Below are 22,073 nucleotides of genomic sequence, written 5' to 3'. Positions count from 1 at the left end.
GTCTCAAAGGATAGGGGAAAAGAGAGGTGAGTCCCCTAAGTAAAAATTGCTGATAGTGTGTTTTTTCCACTAGTTTTACATCTCTTTAGTACCTAAATAAGTATGTATATTTAAAATCAATATGATTCGACGTTGTGATATAAAAAATTTGATGTGAGCATAATTAGAAATTATTTGTTTTTGAGATTCTTACTTTTGACTTATAAATAGGGGTGGGAGGGGGGCAAACGGGGTACTTAGGGAAATATTAATTTTTTGAGGATTCAAATTCGTGAAACTTTTTTTTTTTAATGATATTCAAAATAAATAGAAGAAGTTTTCATTATTTGCGGGCGAAATGAAATATTTCTGTTCAAAAATAAAACTTGATTAAGACTTGGTCGTCCTAAATCGTGACTACGTCTAGATCATATTTTATTTTTGACCCGGGTTCAGAGTAAAATTTAACTCCAAAAGGATTAACTGCGTTAAAAATCATCCACTCTGGATTTAATTAACGTCCACTCGACAAATTAATTACAGTGCAAAATGATTGTATTATAAATTAAAGTGATCGTAATTAGGTGAATACCAAAATTGTAGTATAATAGAGTGGTTAGGTTTAGCAGTCATGTAAACGGAACGCCTCTAGCAAAGAGGGTCGTAACGAAGTTGAAAACACAAGCGTGTTATACGAAGGCGGAGATCGGCAATTGCACGTATCGTTGAGCTTGATCAAGATAAAGCTAGTCGGCGTAAACAAAGCCCACGGCCCGGAATTGAAATCTGTTGTGGGAGGCTATATATATAAATATATATAGAGGAAAACGCACACACGCTAAGAATACTAACAAGTAAATTATGGGGCGGCTGTTTGGTCAGGCGCGAAAGGCTATATGTTGATCGGACCCGCTGATACTTTTTACTTTGTATATATATATATATACGGTTGGTACAGTATTATTGTGTTTTTAAATTATAGTTACCGATCAATCTAAAACGTTTATCCTGACACTTTTACTTCAAATAGAATATTGTATAATAGTAAATAAATGATGCTTCAGAATAAATGCTTTCACTATGGTGATTATCGTAATAATCATGTTGACAAAATATATACTAGAATGATCTTTATCTATTTTTTTTATTATCGATTTAATAAATCGAGCAAAACCTATATCTTTATAGAAGAATGTTATTGTCATTTTTTTACGTCGTCAATACAGGTTCAATCAAATATATACATGTATAAATATATATTTATAAAGTGATATTTATTCGTTTTTTATTGTTACGATAAGAATCATCTGATGATGTATGCTCGGGGTAGATGCGTGCCTCCGCATATACACTTGGGTTACATCTGCGTTATCGGTATGATCTTCTTGTGATTCTGCAGGCACCGGTGAATTGAATAGGAGCCACATTTGTTCTCATTTATTTTTCGTTTTATATTTGTCTATGATGTAGAATATATAGAAATCACGATAAAACTTGTTACTATGAATGACGGCACAATGATTGATCAATTTTTTATAACATAGTTACTCTTTTTAATCATTTGTTAACTTTTTTTTTTGTGAATATAGCAAATCTTTGACGTTTCTTTTTTATTTGGCAAAGTTGATATATTTTATTAGTTTTTCATTTTTACCGTAATTAATTACTCCCTTTAAAATAAATAAACATATATATGTATATATATTAGGTGCCCCAAAAAAACCGACTATTTTTTTTTTTCGAGTCTCTTATGAAAATTTGTTAGCTTACGATGTTTTAAGGAGCATCTCCAAAAATCAGCTCGATAAAAAATTTCCAAAAGCTGCTCACGAATTTTGAAAATATAAAAAATGATTGAAATTCGGATTTTTTACTTTGAAATTTTTTCTTTCTGGCAGCAATAGTTTATATTTGTAAAATCATGCCTATGCTGAAAATTTCAGCCCAAAATTTGAATATTTAAACGGCGCTCCAGAATTTCGAATATTAACTGATAATCTGTGAATAATACTTTGAATTAGTTTTTGTATTTTTTTATAACTCAATTATTGTCATTTCAGTAAAATATAACTTTTGTATAATAAAAAATATACAGGACAGTCTTAAACAATAAAATTTGACAAGTTTTGAATAAGCGAGAAAACCTAAAAATTGAATTAAAAAATAAAAAAGTATGTAAATAAATTATTATTTGTATTTCTCGAGTTGTATTTCCATTTATTGTGATGCAAATTGATGGTGAAAAAATCTAGAAGCTTTATTGTCAATATTCTCGGGTCGCTCGAAAACGTTCAAAAGACAGCACTCGGAAACATTCAAAATTCTTGAGTGAGGTCTAAATATTTCAATTTTGGACTTATATTTTCAGCATAGCCATGATTTCACAAATATAAACTATTGCTGCCACGGAAGGAAAAAAATTAGAAATAAAAATTCAAGTTTCGATCATTTCTGATATTTTCAAAATTCGCGAGCGACCTCTTAAAATTTTTTATCGAGCTGATTTTTGGAGAGGCTTTTTAAAACATCGTAAACAAACAAATTTTCATAAGAGACTCGAAAAAAAAAATTGTCGAGCTTTTTGGGCCACCCTAATATACATATATATATATATATATATATATATATATATATATATATATATATATATATATATATAAATTAGTAGCTTTTTATATTTTTATCTATGTTTATATAAATTTATATGTTTTATCGGAATTTTTGTTTTATAAAAGAAATTTATTATAGTGTCTTATATATATATTGATGTAATCACACTGAAAAAATCGGGAATGAATCTGAAGTGTATTTACAAAATTAAAATATTTACCTGATTTTGTGCATTTTGTTCAGCCATAGCCTTCTCCTTCGCTTGTCTTTTGCATTTATACCGATGATTTTGGAACCAAATTTTAACCTGAAACACACAGTTTCAACCATAATAAATTTAATCTTAAAAAAACATCAGATGATGCTGTACACAGTAAATTGTATTTAACAAACGTACTATGCAACCGTACTCAGGTAAAATTCACGTTATTTTTCTAGGACTGACACTTCTGACAAGATGATTCGTAGCCGTTTATTTACTTCTGACATTTTTACACCATAAGCCTATAATCCAAATTCAATTCTCTAGCTCTTCTGTATATAGGTACCTTGTTATTTTTTCCTGATTAGATTCTATACTCTATTTAATTTTCAAATTTGTTCATATGAATTTTCTATTAAGCATAATTTTGTTCTTTATTTAAAATTACTATTATAATTTTTTTTTTCTCACGCATTTTATCTCAATAGCCATAAAATAAAAATGACAAAAGCATTTACTATCTAAAATATAAAAACGTGATAAGTGGGGTATTATTAAAAAATATAATATTTGTATCCAAAAGAATCAATAGCATAAATTCAACAAGTTTTAACGATCATTCGTGCGCGGAATCGCACTCTCCGGCGATTCATATATATATACACATACATATATATATAGTTGCTCTCTGCTTAAAACCGCTTTTACGGCAATTGAACGCGATTAGGGAAGCCTAGCGTGTGGACATGGGAATCGGATCAACATCTGCTTATGACAGGGCGGTGTTATAATCCCACATTACTTCAGCATCACAATGATTAATCCACAGGATTTAAGTTCATCCTATCCGTCGGCAAGACAAAATCATTTATTGTTTATCACATTAGCTTTTCGTTGAGGTATCAGACCCAAAAATTAAATCCTATATCCCTAATAAAACCTTAATCTTATTATATATAATTATAAATTTACAGCTATTATATATAATTATAAATTTACAGCTAAGAACAAAAATGACTTTTGGAAATATTGTATTTTCTTCTTACAAGAAATTATAATATGCTATTGGAGATTTTCAATCTGATACATTTTTAGTGCAAAAATTAAGGATTTTCGATTTTCAAAAATAATTGACGTGGATAATTAACAATTCGATGAAAAAAGATTTTATATAATTATATACAGTTATATATGAATTATATACATACGGATAGAGGTGATGCATAATTACATAATTATATACAATGATATATAATTCTATATAAAAATGATAAAAAGAATAATAAAATTATATACAAATGTATATATTTGTATACAATTATATAGAATTGTATATAATTATATATAATCTATACGAACACAGTATATAATTATATACAAATATATAAATTTGTATACAATCATGTAAAATTTTATATAATTATATATAATCAATACGAATACAGTATGTTATTATATACAAATGTATATATTTGCATACAATTATATCGCATTGTAGATAATTATATATAATTTATACGAATACAGTATGTGAATATATACAAATTTAGATATTTGTATACAATTATATCGAATTTTATATATATATATATATATATATATATATATATATATATATATATATATATATATATATATATACTTATTGTATATGAATACGGTATGTAAATATATACAAATGTATATTATATTCTGAAGACAATTTAATAATAAATTTATTAATTTTTTATTTTTTATTAATTTCAAGTTATTTTCTTTAAATTTAAAGGAAAATTTTCAATAGTATAGCCCAGTTTTCAAAATATTGGCAAATGTACAAAAAATGAATAAAAATATATCAATACAAAGAAAATTTATGCTGCAATAATAAAAAAGAAAAATATGAGAGGTTCCTAAGGGCCCCCATATGTTGGCAAGTTTTGTCGAGTGGTTGTAACTCGCTTTTGGTCTGCTTTCTGTAGTACTTATGGTAGTTGTGTATGCTATTGTCTCTCAAATGCACCTCGAAAACTTAACCAAAGCACTCATAGCTGACATAAGCGTTCAGTTAAATGGGTCCTGAGTTGAGGATCAAAAGTTCTTTTTAATCATTTGAATATTATCGAACCAGCATATTTGGTTATTTATTAAATTAATTTTCTTCATGAGATACATATGGTATATGAATCATTATTTATCTCTTTATATATATGATATTCTCGGAAAAAAATTATAAGTCATTATACATAATTATATAGAAAAAATGGCCCAATATTACATGTAATTACATACAATGGTATATAATTTATATATAATTATATATAAAAAACCATTATATATATTTATATATAATTACTTTGAGTCATTTTCTATATATAATTACTTATATGCACATTGTACACATTTTTTAGGAAATAAAATGAAATTAAAGCGACTCTGGCTTTTAAAACGCATCTATTCTATAGTCTAGATAAAAAACAATTATATGTAATTATAAATATCATCTATAATTATTATGTCGAAAAAATGGCCTAATATAATTACATGTAATTATATAAAATTATCAAGAATTTAAATATGATTATATATAACAAATAAATATGTATATTTATATATAATTCTATATATATATATAACATTAAACCATTTTCTACATATAATTATATGGAATTACATATAATTATATGTAATCATTAGGGACATAACTTTTGGTTTAATTTTGAAATAAGTAGTTCAAATTTTTGATATTACGGTGAAAATATTAGTCTTATTGAAAAAGTTTTCAAATAAAAGTTATAGGAAATTTAATTTAAAAGAAAAAATGACTCCTATGATTTTCTTATACGATCAATATTTTCACCGTAATTTAAAAATTAAGATTCATAATGAATGATTCACAATTTGGGGAGTTATGAAAATATAAATTTTGAAATTACGGCTTTCTTAATAGTCCTAAGAAAAAATCATAAGAGACATTTTTTTTCGAAAATCGAATTTTCTACAACTTTTGTTTAAAAACTTTTTCAATACGACCAATATTTTCACTGCAATTCAAAAATTAAGATTCATAATGAATGATTCAAATTTTTGTTAATTATCAAAATCGTAATTTTGAAATTACGGCTTTCTTATTAGTCCTAAGAAAAAATTACAAGAGACTTTTTTTTTTTTAAATTAAGTTTCCTACAACTTTTGTTTGAAAAATTTTTTTCATAACACCAATATTTCCTCCGTAATATAAAGAATTTCACACCACTAATTATTAATTATTTTTAAATTAACGCAAAAATCCTGGTCCTACTAATCATATACAATTATATATATATATTTTTTACCCAAGATATTCCAATAGTATGAATCCGAACATCATTATTAAAATTACTATTTTCAATAAAAATTAAAAATACCAGTTATTTGAAAATAATACAACTGCTCTTAAAGACACCAGCTCTTTCTACCGAAGCTTGAGCCTGCAATATATACCTGTCATGTTTACCCTGCGCAGCAGGAGAGACGTCCGCCTTGAGTTTACTCAAAAATCACCACTGAAAGCCTCGATTAACTTCTGACTATAGCCTTCATTCTACTCAGACAAATAGATAAACGAAACGCCTACAAGGAATAAGACTTTGAGTTTTTCTTTACCTGCTGCTTTTAAAAATAAACTCAACACTACTATATATACAGATGTCCAGATCACTAATAAACCGTTTAAGCTCTTAAAACATATTGTCTGGTGGTCGTCATTAAAGCTAATCCTAATTGGTACAACATGTCATAACACCATATTACAGTAAAAGCACTAAATATCCATACACACAGAGTATTGTATATTGCTTAGGTTCACTTATATAAATGTAAATTAATAGAAGCATAATTGCAAATGAGTTGATGTATAAATCAATAGAACCATTAATCAAAACGCAGGTGGTCGAATAATGTTATTGAAGAGATGAGTAGCTGTTGGAAATGTTCAACAGCCAATACTAATGTCAATTCAAGTTATAGCATTAGCAATGTACGTATTGGCATATATATACACATAATATACGTATGTGGCCAACCAAGTGGATGCAATTGATCAAGTTAGTCTAACGTAGTTATACTGTGGCTACATTGGTTGATAGGGGGTTGACATTATAAGCATCAGGGGTTTATCTATATCGCACACCCTCGTCGTTACTTGACGCGGTCTCTTCGGGCAATTGAACCCACCGTCAACTTGCGACACATTACTATCGTTAGAACACTATATAGATATATATGTATACAAATGTACACCCTAACTCTTATTCCGATGCCTCGGGCATAAAGTTTGTCGGCTCTGTGTACTACAATTCGAATAAAAAAGGGGCTAGTTGGTTGGTTGTTCATGTTCACCTACCGAAACAATAATCGTTTGTTCTGATGACGACGAGACTTGTTGTTTTTCTTTACTCAAAATACCAAGCTCGTTACTGCAAAAATATTTGTCATTCCGGTATGGTTGTTAACTATGATAGTTAACTCACTCTGGGATATACATATATATGTAAGGGTGCTATTAGTACATATATGTAGAAAGAGAGGAGTGTTACTTGGGGCGTAAATTATTTTGGCATGTGAAGAAATAGAGTTGAAGAATGTAATATGTCAATGTTTTTGAACTAGGCTCAATATATAATATAGATATTGAACGTTCTGTATTTATTGAGTTAATAGAAGTGTGTCCGTAAGATAAGTATATAAACATACTTTTGTATATACATATATAGGATATGTGTATTTACGGTCTTGAAGAACGGTGATAAAAGTAAAAGGAAAAATAGTTATATAAATAGATAGGGTTTATTTTTGAGATTAGTGTTTAGGCTGATGCTATATTGCTAAATATATGACAATATATATTTTGGTGTAATTATGTATGAAATGTCAAATATATATATTAGTGTTATTGTGGATAAAAAGTATTTATTTTTATTGCATAATTTATTCCAGTCCCGGGTCAAAGGATTTGATTTATAGTTGACTTAAATTTAAGTCATTAGTCAAATGCAAGTCATAGTGACTTTAATTTGACTTAGCTAACTTAAAATTCTGAGATAAATCTAAGTCAACGTGGCTTAAAATTTTTAAGTTAAAAAAGTCGTATTCAATTTTGAAAAAGTAAGTATACTGAGAGAAAAAACTGGTTTTCTGAACTATGAAAGACATACCCGGGAAAAAATCATCAGACCTGATCATGCATGATCATGTGTAAATCTCATGCGTGATCATGCCTGAATATTTGCTGGCCATGAGCATCCTTGGTTAAACATGGCTTTGCATGATCATGCATGCCTTTGCATGAATCGTGCAAAGTCATGAATGATCATTCATGACTGAGCTTGGTCATGCATGATATTGCATGAAGCATGCATGACTATTCTTGCTTCGTCGTACATAATCATGCATGATTGAACACGGTTTTGTATGATCATGCGTGCCTTTGCATGAATCGTGCAGTCATGAATGACCATTCATGATTGAGTTTGGTCATGCATGATATTGCATGAAGCATGCATGATCATTCTTGCTTCTTCGTACATAATCATGCATGATTGAACACGGTTTTGTATGATCATGCGTGCCTTTGCATGAATCGTGTAGTTATGAATGATCATTCATGACTGAGCTTGGTCATGCATGATATTGCATGAAACATGCATGACAACCATGCACTTTTCTCTCAGTGTAGCCAAAATCAAGTCAACTAAGTCGAGAGTTAGTCAAAAAAGTTTTTTTTTCGATCCGAGATATTTTCATATATGTTACATGTTATATGCATATTTTGCACAACAGATTCTGATGATAGCAATGTACAAACTTGTGTATATATTAATATAATTAGCGAGTTTTATCCAGAAAACTTATATCATTATTCTTGTGAATGACTTTTTTAACAGCAATATTGTTTATGTAATATAAACAATGCAAGAGTAAAAATTTTCACATGAGTATCTTTCTGAGAGGACAAGTCGAAACTTCCATTTCTAATTATAGATAATTAAAAATATATACATGCATAAGTCACATCATTATAACACATTATTAGGGTTTACTGATTTCGAATATAGTTATTAACACTGCATAAATTACTAAAGTATTTCGAATTATATGTTATATTTTGTACAGAAATGAATGAAAAAATTATTCCATGTCGATTTTCATAAATTTCATATTGAAGTAAATTTTCGTTTAAAAAAATATATTGTATAGCAATACTATTTTACATAAATATACTTATTTCATCTTGAAATATGCAAAATTTTCAAGCCCGAATAAAAATTATATTTTTTGATTAAATTTTAATTAAGTATAATTTTTAATATCTTCTAAAAATTCAATTTATATATATTCCGTGACATATATCTTTTATGATCAAATTGAATAATTTATGTAGATAGAGGTGTAAATTTGAGTCAGGTGTAAATCAAAGGCTGTTTGAACTGAATTTTAAAATTTTTTCAACGCAACTGAGAATGCCAGCACGTCACCAAAAGACACCGTTATGAAAGCCCTCAGGGAAATTCCTGGTGTTTGCGGTTGCAATGTATGCACCCCTTGGTTATTATGATCCTATATATACTTGGTTGCATGCTTTTAATGAACGCTTGCACATCACATCATCCTCATTCTCGAATATGTATTTTTGACGCGCACTTTTGTTTTGTATTTTATATTCGGTCTACATCTTCTCCATGTTTTTCAATAAATGAAATGAAAAATCTACTTATTTTGAAACAAAAATCATACTGATTGAAATTTAACCCATAGTATACTAGGGACTGATTCATATACTGTCAAAAATCGGGACTAAATTCTGATTTCATTTCAATCCGAGTTCATTCCTTCACCCCAGTTCCAGATTCTTACACATTAACATTACGAACCGAAGATTTCCGACAATTCCCGACGGTGACTCTAGGAGGACTTTGCGTGTCAAAATATAGAAGACCTAACCTCACTGTATTAGTAATCTAATTCGCGAGTTTCTACTACGATTTCACTCTAAGAAGTTTCTTCAGAATTAATATTTTCTAAAACTCCCCTTCAAACTGAATTTTATTCCAGGTTCACTTATTCTTTATGTAAATACATTATTGTTCTGTACATTGTTTAATCTTGAGCCGGTTAATAAAATATAAAGAGAGATTGGAAATTTTGAAAAGGAAATTGGAAATCAAGAAAAGTGTGATCACGGAAAAAAATAATCAGGTGGTGCAACATGAACCAGTCTAGGTGGGTCATCATGAAAAAATCATGTTGGGGCAACATGATTTGTCATGTTACGCCATAACCCCATTTTTCATGGTTACCCGCCTTAACTAGTTCATGCTGCACCACCTAGTTATTTTTTTCCGTGAAGATAAGGAAATCATCAGAATAGTTCGTTGGTGAATAACTTTGTAATTGATAAGCTCAAAATTCAAACTCTTCATCGATTTTAAGTTCTAACGAAGCTCTCAAGATCCTCAAAAAATAAATTATCGTTTTTTAGACTTAGGAACTTTTCGAATTGAAAAAACACATCTGAGTAGGATAAGAGCATCAGTACCCAGCCCTTAACCAGTAGCTATAGCCGGGCCTATACTTTAACATTGGCTCAAAATTATAAATTTTGTGTATTTGTATTGAAAAATTATTTGGTTAAATTTTTTGTGTTGATTTTTAACACAGAAATCTGTTAATTCAACACAAACCGTTTGTGTTATTTTACTTTAACTGATTTCTTATGTTAAATGACTAGAAAACATAGAATGTAACACATTTCTTGTGTTATTCGAAAATTGACACAAAATTTGTGTTGTTTGACTAAACGTTCCCACGCAATTCTTCATTACTATAACCAAGCAAAGCATTGTAGCAGCATTGTCTGCAGGGAAATTCGGATTATAATTTATTTACAATTAAATATACACATTTTACAATTAAATTTAGATAACTTTCATATCTTTTTGTACCGGTTCAATTGTTCGCTAAATTGACATCAGTTCTACTAAGGGTAGATCAGTATACTTGAGTTAGTTAGGTTGTGTGCTTATGTTTATCAGTTGATTTTAACACGAAAAATGTGTTAAATTTACACAAATATTCTGTTAAATGTACACAAATTTTCTGTCAAAAGAACAGATTTCATGTGTTCAATTTTATTTAACATAAAATTTATGTTAAAGATCAACACAAACGCAATGTGTTGAATTAACACAAAAATTTGTGTAGACCGTTTGCAACACACGATTTGTCTTGAATTTAACACAAAATTTCTAATTATACGCAGTGTTCAATCTCCAAAGTCCAACTTGTCCCTCGAATTTCTCTCGTAGTATTTTGAGGGCCGAACTGGAATTTGTTTTTTGACTCGGGCTCCGTTTGTACAAACAATTTCCCTAATTATTTTTTTTTTATTAAGAAATGTAAAATAATATTAATAAAATTTCCAATTAATAAGTAATATATATGTGTATATATATTTTATAAAGAGTGAACGGAGCTTTGTAAACATTTGAGGCTGGTTGATGGCGTGAAGGGAGTGAATCTGCACTAAGGTTCGCGGTATGAACACTTTGGACGGGTAGATCGAGGGGCGTAAGGTAAAGCTGGGGTGTATATCAGGGTCGCCGGTCTCGGTGGTAGGCAAACCCATTACTATGATTATTATCCGCGTGCCTTGATCGCGAGATTCATCTGTATTGGCACACATATATACCGTAGCAGTGTGCAGCTCAACTCCACCACGTCCGAAAAACCTAGCTTGTTCAACTTTACATTTTACCCTCCTCAAACCCCATAGAAAAATAATGTTGTATGCACAGCCATAGCTTACTCTCCCCCGTTCAAGCCAGTTCGCTCATACTTGCTTTGCTTATTTCTCTTTCTTCCTCATTTATTCTTTTATTTTTTTTATTATTTTCTTTCGTTATTTTGCTTTGCGCATTTTTGCTTTTATATTTGAATTTCTGATCTTTATATTTCCTCAAATAAATTTTTAGTTATATATATATATATATATATATTTACAAATTTTCAACCATAATCCTTATGTGAAAAAAATGAAGCAGAAATATTTGTTTATTAACGTTACCGATAATTGCATGCGCGCTAAAATTATAAAGAGAAAAAAAAATGGTGTTAAATAATAGATTTGAAGATAGATGAGGAGATAGAATAAAAAATTACTTTTGCGATATAATTTAGATGTAATGCCCCACTCGAAGAGCAGCTGGTTTGTCAACCAATAAGAGAGACGACAACATTTTCAGGGTAACTATTTTTCTGTCTGTACATTTTATAATGCACCGTCGAATGGCAATTTTTGTCTCTTATATATGTCGCCTCTGGTTCTCTCGTCTGCGCAACAGTAGCGATAATAATAACAACACTGTTAACAATGCCTAAAGTGGTTGCCCAGTAACAATGGAGACTGTACTTAGAGTAACAATGCCACGACAAAATGGAGGGCTGCATCTGTGTCCCACGATATCGAAGCTACGTAAACGAAAAAAGAGTTTTATAAAACATTCATCGTTATTCATATATATATTATTTTGTATACTTTATGCTACATTGGTTACATATTCAATCATTTTTTAAGATTATTATTTTATAAACTACATATTTAGTTCAATTATAAAATAAATGATTATTGAAAACTTTAAAAATGTCTTTAGGTCGACACTTCATACAGATATATGGGCAGAACAATATACACTGTAAAAAATTGGGAGTGATTTCAGAGTGTTCTGGATTTGATTAAAATCAGCATTCATTCCAATTCTAAGTTTTAATTCTAAAATAAAAGGTCGTCTGCTCTGCATTGACTCTGGATTTACTGCGTATTCACTCCGCTAATTTTTTATTGTATAGGAAACTTTACTTGAAAGTATGAGTTAAAATTTAATTCTTATTTATGATTAGTCATTTTTATTATTTGAACATTTAAACAAATATAAGCTGCATTAGTAAAACTTGACTATATATTTTGTGAATTTTATTATTTTAAAATGGAAATAAATAAACTATAATTTTTATTAGTTTTTCTTTAACTGTTTATATTACTATTGATGTGGATTTTGATTTTTAAAAAAACTTGTTTTGACCGAGATTCGAACCCTGATCTCCCGCGTGCGAATCTTGACCTCAGTTTGCCGTTCCAATGTTTTTTTTAAACAAAGCCGTCTGAATTTCTAATACATATTTGTATACGCAAACCCTACCGATTGTTAATTTTATCAATCTGCTTTCGAAAAATCACAAACCGATTAGTAATTTTTAGTTACTGCATAATACTTAATATTACACTATTCATCTAGTTTACAGAAATTACAGTGAGAGAAAAAACTGGTTTTCTAAACTAAGAAAAACATAGTTCAATGAAGCTTCCACTATTACCCTCAGTTCAGATAACTAATATATAGTTGTAAAATGTATGATGATATCATAGTTGTTTTACCTGTGTTATAGTTCAATGAACAATGACAATAGCGAACGTAACTAAGTCAAAAATAGTGTTCTTATTACAAAAAAATAATGAAGAAAAATCCTTAATTTATATTCGTCGACGACTTAAATGATGCTAAATTCATGAAATTATGATTGCACAATTGCTGAAACATTTGTGATTCTGCTGAAGTATAAGTTCTGAGAAATAATATTGAATAGTTACCACAACAAAACAAATGCTTGGTTAAAACTACACGGAAAGAAAATTGAAGCAAAATTTACGATAAAACTATCGTAATTTGTCCTATTGATTATTGTAGTGGTGGACTAGACTTTCAAAATCGTAATTTTTACGATGTAGCGTTGGAAATTTCATTTAAGAAATAATACTTCAGACAAATATTACCAAGTCTTAAGCTCTCTAGTATAAATTACGATGTGAATATCGTAAAATTTCAAGAGAAACTTTAAATAAAAGAATAAATTAATAATCGTCCGGACGTTGGATTCGAACCCAAGTCCTTTCGAGTTTGAAGTGTGAGACGCCGTGGACCACTCGGCCACTGAAGGCTTATACTTTAGCTAATTTTTAAGGTCCATATAAACGATTTGAATATACATTCATAAGTCATGAGAGCGCCTCTTGCGGAGGACGCAGTTAATATTTAAAAATTACGATAAATTATCGTAATTTTTCGAGCTTACATCGTATTGTAACAGAGGCAGCACTGTAATATTTATTTTATTCAAAAGTACATAGAAAGATAAATATAGGAATAAATATAGTTTTTGAATTGTAATTTTTATTTTTTTTTTTTTACGATATTAAATTTTAATTCTTTTAGTAATTTTTAATCCTAAAAGTCTTTGTTAAAATTACGATGTTAAATAGTAAAAAATATAACCTATATAGTAAATTTTGAAATAAGATATTTTAAAATTGACGCTAATAAAAGCCTAGTCCACGATTACGATATTAACATCGTAAATTTTGCTAGAATTTTCTTTCCGTGTACTACTTTCAAATAATTTCGGGCACTATAATATAGTTCAAGAAACTAGAAATATTAGTTAAGATGACTATTTTTTATTTTCCATCCTTTTCTAGTTACCACAACCATGCACTTTTCTCTAAGTGTACCAAAAAGATTGTAATTTTTGTATACTGAAGAGTATTGAATGCATGTTTTTAGTTCATTTTCATATTTTTACTTGGTAAAAATCATTAAATTGTATAACGAAATATTTTTCTAAACGTTTAGTAAAAATTTAATATTTTCTTTATAAAATTTTCAGTTCGATTAATTAAGAATACAAATGAATTAGTGATAAAATTAATAATATAGCAATTTTTCAGATAAACATATGTAGTATTAATCACTATTTTGTGCTTTTACTCTATATTTAATAATAAATAGTAAAAGTAATGCACTCATAGATTTGCATTAGTATTTCTTACCAGAATATATTAAATATTAAAATATTTTCAAGACTCGTTTTCTTCGTGTAGAAAATAAATAATTATTAAAAACTTTAAAAATGTTTTTAGGCCGAAACTTCATACATATATATATGTAGATCGTATATACAGAGAAAATAGGAAGTTGTAATTTCTTGTAAAAGTTAATGGATGATGCGTTTGTTTGTTTTTAAATACACGCGTTAGGTTCTTTTTTATCTTTCAGGTGGATACTAAGTATCCTTCACTTACTTCGAAATCGAGGGCACGAGTACTCGTAGAGTATGATCGAGTGAAGATTCTTCCCACAGAAGCTTCTCAACGATGAGATCCGTTACATCGATGGCTCATTAATTCCAACGCGATCCTCAACTTCGCTTGCTCGCTCGTTTGCGCTCGAGTCCACTTGTCAATTTTAACGATTCCATGCAAAACTAAACCGTCGAGTCTTCTTCAACAAAATCGATTTACTATCTACGACTTAAACACTTTGTCAATATGGCTAAAAAAAAGATCACTACTAATTTAATCATTTAGTTTTACGGTATTAAATAATTTTTAGAGGTTCATTAGTAGGGTACTCAAATTATGGTTAAGTTTTCGCCAATCGATATTTTCAAATGCACTTATATTAATATATATTCATTTAACTGATCTTATTAATTCATTGAGTATTTATATGGACATAATTAGAGATAAAATCAGGTAGCATTAAAAATTTGATCTTAAGTTTTTTTCTCTTACACTAAAAAACATGCAGAGTGAAACACACGAATCAAATCTGGAATGAATGCGGAATGGTTGATTTTAATATAAAAACTCTGGATCGGAATGGATGCAGATTTAAATAAAATCCGCACACGAAGAAAAAAAGTCTCGAAAATATTATACATGGTTACAAATTTTGTGTATTTGTGTTAAAAAATTATTTGGTTAAATTTTTTGTGTTGATTTTTAACACAGCAATCTGTTAATTCAACACAAACCGTTTGTGTTAATTTACTTTAACAGATTTTTTATGTTAGATGATTAGAAAATCTGGAATGTAAGACATTTCTTGTGTTATTTGAAAATTGACACAAAATTTGTGTTGCTTGACTAAACGTTCCCGAGCAATTCTTCATTACTCTAACCAAGCAAAGCATTGTAGCAGCATTGTTTGCAGGGAAATTTGGATTATAATTTATTTACAATCGAATATATACATTTTACATTTAAATATAGATAACTTTCATATCTTTTTGAACCGGTTCAATTGTTCGCTAAATTGACATAAGTTCTACTAAGGGTAGATCAGTATACTTGAGTTGGTTAGGTTATGTGCTTATGTTTATCAGTTGATTTTAACACGAAAAATGTGTTAAATTTACACAAATGTTCTGTTAAATGTTCACAAATTTTCTGTCAAAAGAACAGATTTTATGTGTTCAACATTATTTAACATAAAATTTGTGTTAAAGATCAATACAAACGCAATGTGTTGACTTTAACACAAAATTTCTAACTGTATATAATATAAAATTATATTACTTTTGTTCATGCGTATGAATTATTGTCAATTTGAAACTCATCGATGTATATAGTTCAATCAGTGTTCTTTTATCTATACATTCATAATATTCTTTGATTGCAATCAAGTCCTCTATAGAGTTAGAAATTTTGTGTTAAATTCAACACAAATCGTGTGTTGCAAATGGTCTACACAAATTTTTGTGTTAATTCAACACATTGCGTTTGTGTTGATCTTTAACACAAATTTTATGTTAAATAAAATTGAACACATAAAATCTGTTCTTTTGACAGAAAATTTGTGTACATTTAACAGAACATTTGTGTAAATTTAACACATTTTTCGAGTTAAAATCAACTGATAAACATAAGCACATAACCTAACCAACTCAAGTATACTGACCTACCCTTAGTAGAACTTATGTCAATTTAGCGAACAATTGAACTGGTTCAAAAAGATATGAAAGTTACCTAAATTCAATTGTAAAATGTATATATTTAATTGTAAATAAATTATAATCCAAATTTTCCTGCAGATAATGCTGCTGCAATACTTTGCTTGGTTATAGTAATGAAGAATTGCGTGGGAACGTTTAGTCAAACAACACAAACTTCGTGTCAATTTTCAAATAACACAAGAAATGTGTTACATTCCAGATTTTCTAATCATTTGACATAAAAAATCAGTTAAAGTAAAATAACACAAATGGTTTGTGTTGAATTAACAGATTGCTGTGTTAAAAATCAACACAAAAAATTTAACCAAATAATTTTTTAACACAAATACACAAAATTTTTAACCTTGTATCCAAAAACTCTTGAAAATTGATAAGTACTTTTAATGCAAAACGTATAGATATTTTCGTTTTAGAGCAGTTTTATTTTTTCAACCCCGAAGGAAGTGAAGTGAAAAATCACTCCCGACTTAAAGTTTTAGAGCCTTTAATAATATTACTGACTACTATATTTATAAATAATTTTGTAATTTTCGTCATTAATTCGATGTTGAGTTACTGTAATAGAAAACATTTGCAGAGTGAATGCGAATCAAATCTCAATTAAATGTGGGGCTGTTAACTGATTATTTGAAATTCACTCCGAAGGGAGTCTATTTTAATATTAAAACTCCAAAAATGAGTGAATTCGAATTTTCAAAAATTCTACAATCACTCCGAATTCGCGCCTGATTTTTTTCAGTGTGGAAAAAGTATTTTTAGATTGATGACGTTAAATATAAAATTTCACGAAGAATTTTAATGTTACGTTTTTACAAGGTCATGGAGATTAACCATCAGACGAAGAGATATGCAGACTATAAGTAAGTAGACAGCCCGATAGACGTACACAATGAAGGGGAGACCGTCGGCTCACGAATGCAGGATGCGACCAATGAACTTCCTAATAATTATTTACTTTTGTCAGACTCTACAGGAGAATTATTTTGAATATCTCATTTAAATTGATTTAGATACCTTCATATGTATAATTGATTTTTGAAAAAGTCATTAAAGTTTACTTTTTTTTTCAATAAAATACTACTTTTTAAACATATATATATATATATATATATATATATATATATATATATATATATATATATATATATATATATATATATATATTTTATTAATATTATTTTGATATCAATAATAAATATTCGATGAAATATGAGAAGAGAAAAACGACTGTATTGATTTATAAAGAAAAATGGTGTTTTATTCAGTGAAATTTTTATTGGAGTCATAGATAGAAATATTGTGATAAACGGAAAATATATTTCAATATACTGAAATATTTTATGTGTAATGCTATTATTCGCGAGTACTTCAAAATGTCAACAGTCAAAGATTAATTTTTTTTTTTTTTTTGTATATAAACAAATATGAAAATCATATAATAAATTATCAATGCCAAAGTATAAAGCCTGATAGCAAAAAAAAAATTATATTGACCGTTGTACAAATATCAGTTGGATTACAATTGATAAAATCGAATTATTCATCAATTTTCGATATTTTTATTTCGAATTTGAAAATATTTTAAATATGAAATTTTATTCAAATGTGAGCTTAATAGTTTATTAAAGCAGCATAAGGTACCGGCGGGTAATAAGGCCTAGCTACAGGAGATTTTGAATAGAATCGAAAATATTGCATTTAATTATCGAAATGTATCATTAATCTTTATTTCAATACATTAGCCATAAAATGTGATGAAGTCATGGTAATTTTTACCATAAACAAACAAAAAATTATACTTTTACAAAAACCATACGAATAGGCCTTATTTTACTACGGTACACTGTGAAAAATTCCCATTAAATTTTACTATGGGTGCATTGTAACCCCGGACCATAAGAAAACTGGTACAAAATTTACAAGCGTCCCATAGTAAACGTATGCGCATAGGTCCCAATCGTGTCGTCTGCGCATACCGTTTACTATGGGACACTTGTAAATTTTGTGCCAGTTTTCTTATGGTCCGGTGTTACAATGCACCCATAGTAAAATTTGTTGGAAATTTTTCACAGTGTAGGGTAATAAGGCCTACGGGTTAAACAAACTGGAATAGTTTAACTATACTTAATAAAATTGGTATTAGAGATGAATCATTAGTTAAATTTAGCAACAATACTTTTCAAGAGTCAGAAGACTAGATTGCTTTGCTCAACAGCACTTAAAACTATCAGTGTCCTTTTTAAGAGTCAGTAGACTACCCACATGAAAATACCATATATGATAAATATATATGGAAAAATATATGGACCACATGGGACCATATAAGTGGCCAAAAACGATATATATTTTCTTATATATAGTATAGTAAGTTTTAATATAATTAATTGTATATGTAAGTTTATAAATTAATACATGTATTATATATATTTATAATCATATATGTAAACTTATAAGTTAGGACATATATGTATTACATATATTGATAATTATATATGTAAATTTGTAAGCTAGCACACATATATATTCTGAACACAATGTTTGAATCTTATACCAGAGAGAGAAAAACAGAAAAGAATAGATTTTATTTATTCTTACATATATGAGGAGACTTATATGGTTCTATATATCGAAAAATATATAAAAATTTATAAAGTTGAATACATGGTACATATATCGTGCCATATAATGACTAATTATATATGTATTCTTATTTATTTCCATATATAAATAACATTTATGTTTGAATATATTGAAATTATAAGTTTTCAAATATATAAATAATATATTGAAGTTATACGAAAATATATGAAATCATATAAGATTAAACATATATAAAAATATAGTAAAATCGGTCAAAATCTATATACAGTTCTCTATAAGATTTCATGTATTGTGACATATATATTTATATCTGTAACATATATTTTTTAATATATGTTTACCATACATGATATTTTCATGCGGGTATATTGTTTTTTATAATTTCTTCTGCGCTACGACAGCATATGACGGATGATGAAATATAGAAGATAGGGAATGTAGTATCGGGACTCTAAATTTGTTGTAACATCTCTATGCAAGACCCTTCTACTAGAGTAGCCTTTAGCAGAGCTGATTGTTTTTAAATATCATTTCTGTCACTTAGGCTTTATTACCCGACAGGCCTTATTACCCGCGGGTGTCTTATACACTGAGAGAAAAGTGCATGATTGTGCTAACTAGTAAGGAATGGAAATGAAAAAATAGTCATCTTGACTAATATTTCTAGTTTTTTGAACTATATCATAGTGCCCGAAACTATTTGAAAGTAGTAGTTTTAACCAAGCATTTGTTTTGTTGTGGTAACTATTTAATATTATTTCTCAGAACTTATACTTCAGCAGAATCACAAATGTTTCAGCAATTGTGCAATCATAATTTCATGAATTTAGCATCATTTAAGTCGACGACGAATATAATTAAGGATTTTTCTTCATTATTTTTTTGTAATAAGAACACTATTTTTGACTTAGTTACGTTCGCTATTGTCATTGTTCATTGAACTATAACACAGTTAAAACAACTATGATATCATCGTAAATTTTACAACTATATATTAGTTATCTAAACTGAGGGTAATAGTGGAAGCTTCATTGAACTATGTTTTTCATAGTTCAGAAAACCATTTTTTTTTCTCACTGTAGTATATTGTGTAACAAGAGATGAAACAAGACTAATTCACACCACGATGAAGTTGGCTGACATTACCCGCAGTCTGAAATCGTATTTCATTGAGTTACACACAATATTTTGTATGATTGCTTGCATTGGAACTTGAAGTTTCAGTGTCAGCAGCCAATCAGAAATAAGTTAATTTAAGACCAATGGTTTGATCAAATCTAGCACAAGCGTAAATTGTCATTTGCAATTTATAATTGAACAGAAACTATAAATACTATTTATTATTGACACTCATTTTTATAAAACTTAATCACAACTTTAGAACTGTCATTCGCGTGAATAAAATTAATGATCTAAAAGTACTACTAAACCAATGACAAGTATCAGAGCTTAAATTGCGAAAGCCTCAAGTTAGAGGACAGAAAGATTATTTATTTGTTTTTAAGGGATGAAACAAGTTCACTTTCGCTTGTTGACTAAAGGTATCCACAATTTACGTATTTGCTAATATTCATTCGCGGCTTGGGACTAAAATTAGTTTCTTCCGACTGGCTGTACAGACACTAAAACTTGAAGTTTCGATTCTGGTATCATGGAAAAGTAATTAATTCGTATCGTAATTTCACGTCGTTCAAAAGAAAATTTTCGAATTATTTGTAAGCTTTTGAATCGTTTGAAAACTTACAAATAATTCGAATCAAATAGTTCGATTCGATTCGACATGAATAATTCGTAAATTCAAACTCTTTGCACACCCTCAATAAGTATTACTACATTGTATATCATATTATAGTAAATAAATGTTATTATCATCTCACCCGGTTATCTAGTGTAAACACGCATTTGTTCATTGTAAACTTTAGAATAATCATGTGCTATTCTCATCAACCAAGTTGACAGCCAAATATCTGCACTAGCTATTGGTTTGAAATTGACTCGTTTTGAAGGGCTGCGGATATTTAATTCTCAGTTTTAATGCAGCTAATTATAAGAAGTATAGTATGTGCTATGGGATAAAACACAATTTTAGACACCCTCGCCAATTAACTTAAAATCTCAAATTTTGGAGTTATTAATTCAAACGACAAAATATATATCATACAAAAATAGTTATTGTACCGAAAAAGATCGTGTTTCTAAAATAAATTTTATAATTTGTGGCGCCAATTAATATTTTCAACTACTCGTCGATATATTTATTTTCACTTAATTGTAGCAATAATTATATCACCATTATTTACAGAAATAAAAAATCTGAATAATATTTCAAATTTAAATATGATATTCAATTATAAAATGTGAATAAATTTGAATTCAAAATTTAAACGTACAAACTATTGCACTTAATTGAACATTTTTAACAGACGACGGTGAATTTATTGGATAGAGCTCGTATAGACTACTCGAAATTTATAGCCGGGTATGTAACATATATATAAGTATACACAGGTATATTTTCTATGTGCCTGCAGTAATTAATCCGCTGGTAGAGTAATTGATCTTCGACTGAACGTGTGTACCGAAACGTGTATCAAATTACCTTAGGTAACTAGCTATCGTCCTTTGTATTCTACAATATATATCCTATCCACTTGGTATTCTATTTCTCTATACTTGTCATTTTCATTGTCTTTGTATCACTTTGTGTGATATGTAAATATATAGTGTATACATGGGTGGCTTTGAATGACCACGTTTAGCACAAGAACTTTTTAAAAAAATTTAAAGGTTATGTATGTAAAATAAATAAAAGACA

At 28.6% G+C, this 22,073-nt stretch overlaps 1 protein-coding gene across 1 annotated transcript in view; it reads right to left on the bottom strand.

Annotated features, from left to right (window-relative positions):
• Positions 1–22,073, bottom strand: part of LOC103574513 (homeobox protein Nkx-2.4) — a 33,914-nt gene that overhangs the window by 7,829 nt on the left and 4,012 nt on the right. Inside the window, exon 3 of the mRNA XM_008553974.1 lies at positions 2,810–2,896. Coding sequence (XP_008552196.1) covers positions 2,810–2,896 — 87 coding nt within the window. The remainder of the gene's footprint in view (positions 1–2,809; positions 2,897–22,073) is intronic.

Source organism: Microplitis demolitor, chromosome 8 (genome assembly GCF_026212275.2).
Source record: "Microplitis demolitor isolate Queensland-Clemson2020A chromosome 8, iyMicDemo2.1a, whole genome shotgun sequence".
NCBI lineage: Eukaryota > Metazoa > Arthropoda > Insecta > Hymenoptera > Braconidae > Microplitis > Microplitis demolitor.
Note: the sequence above shows the minus strand (reverse complement) of the source record. Positions and strands in the feature narration are given on the sequence as shown.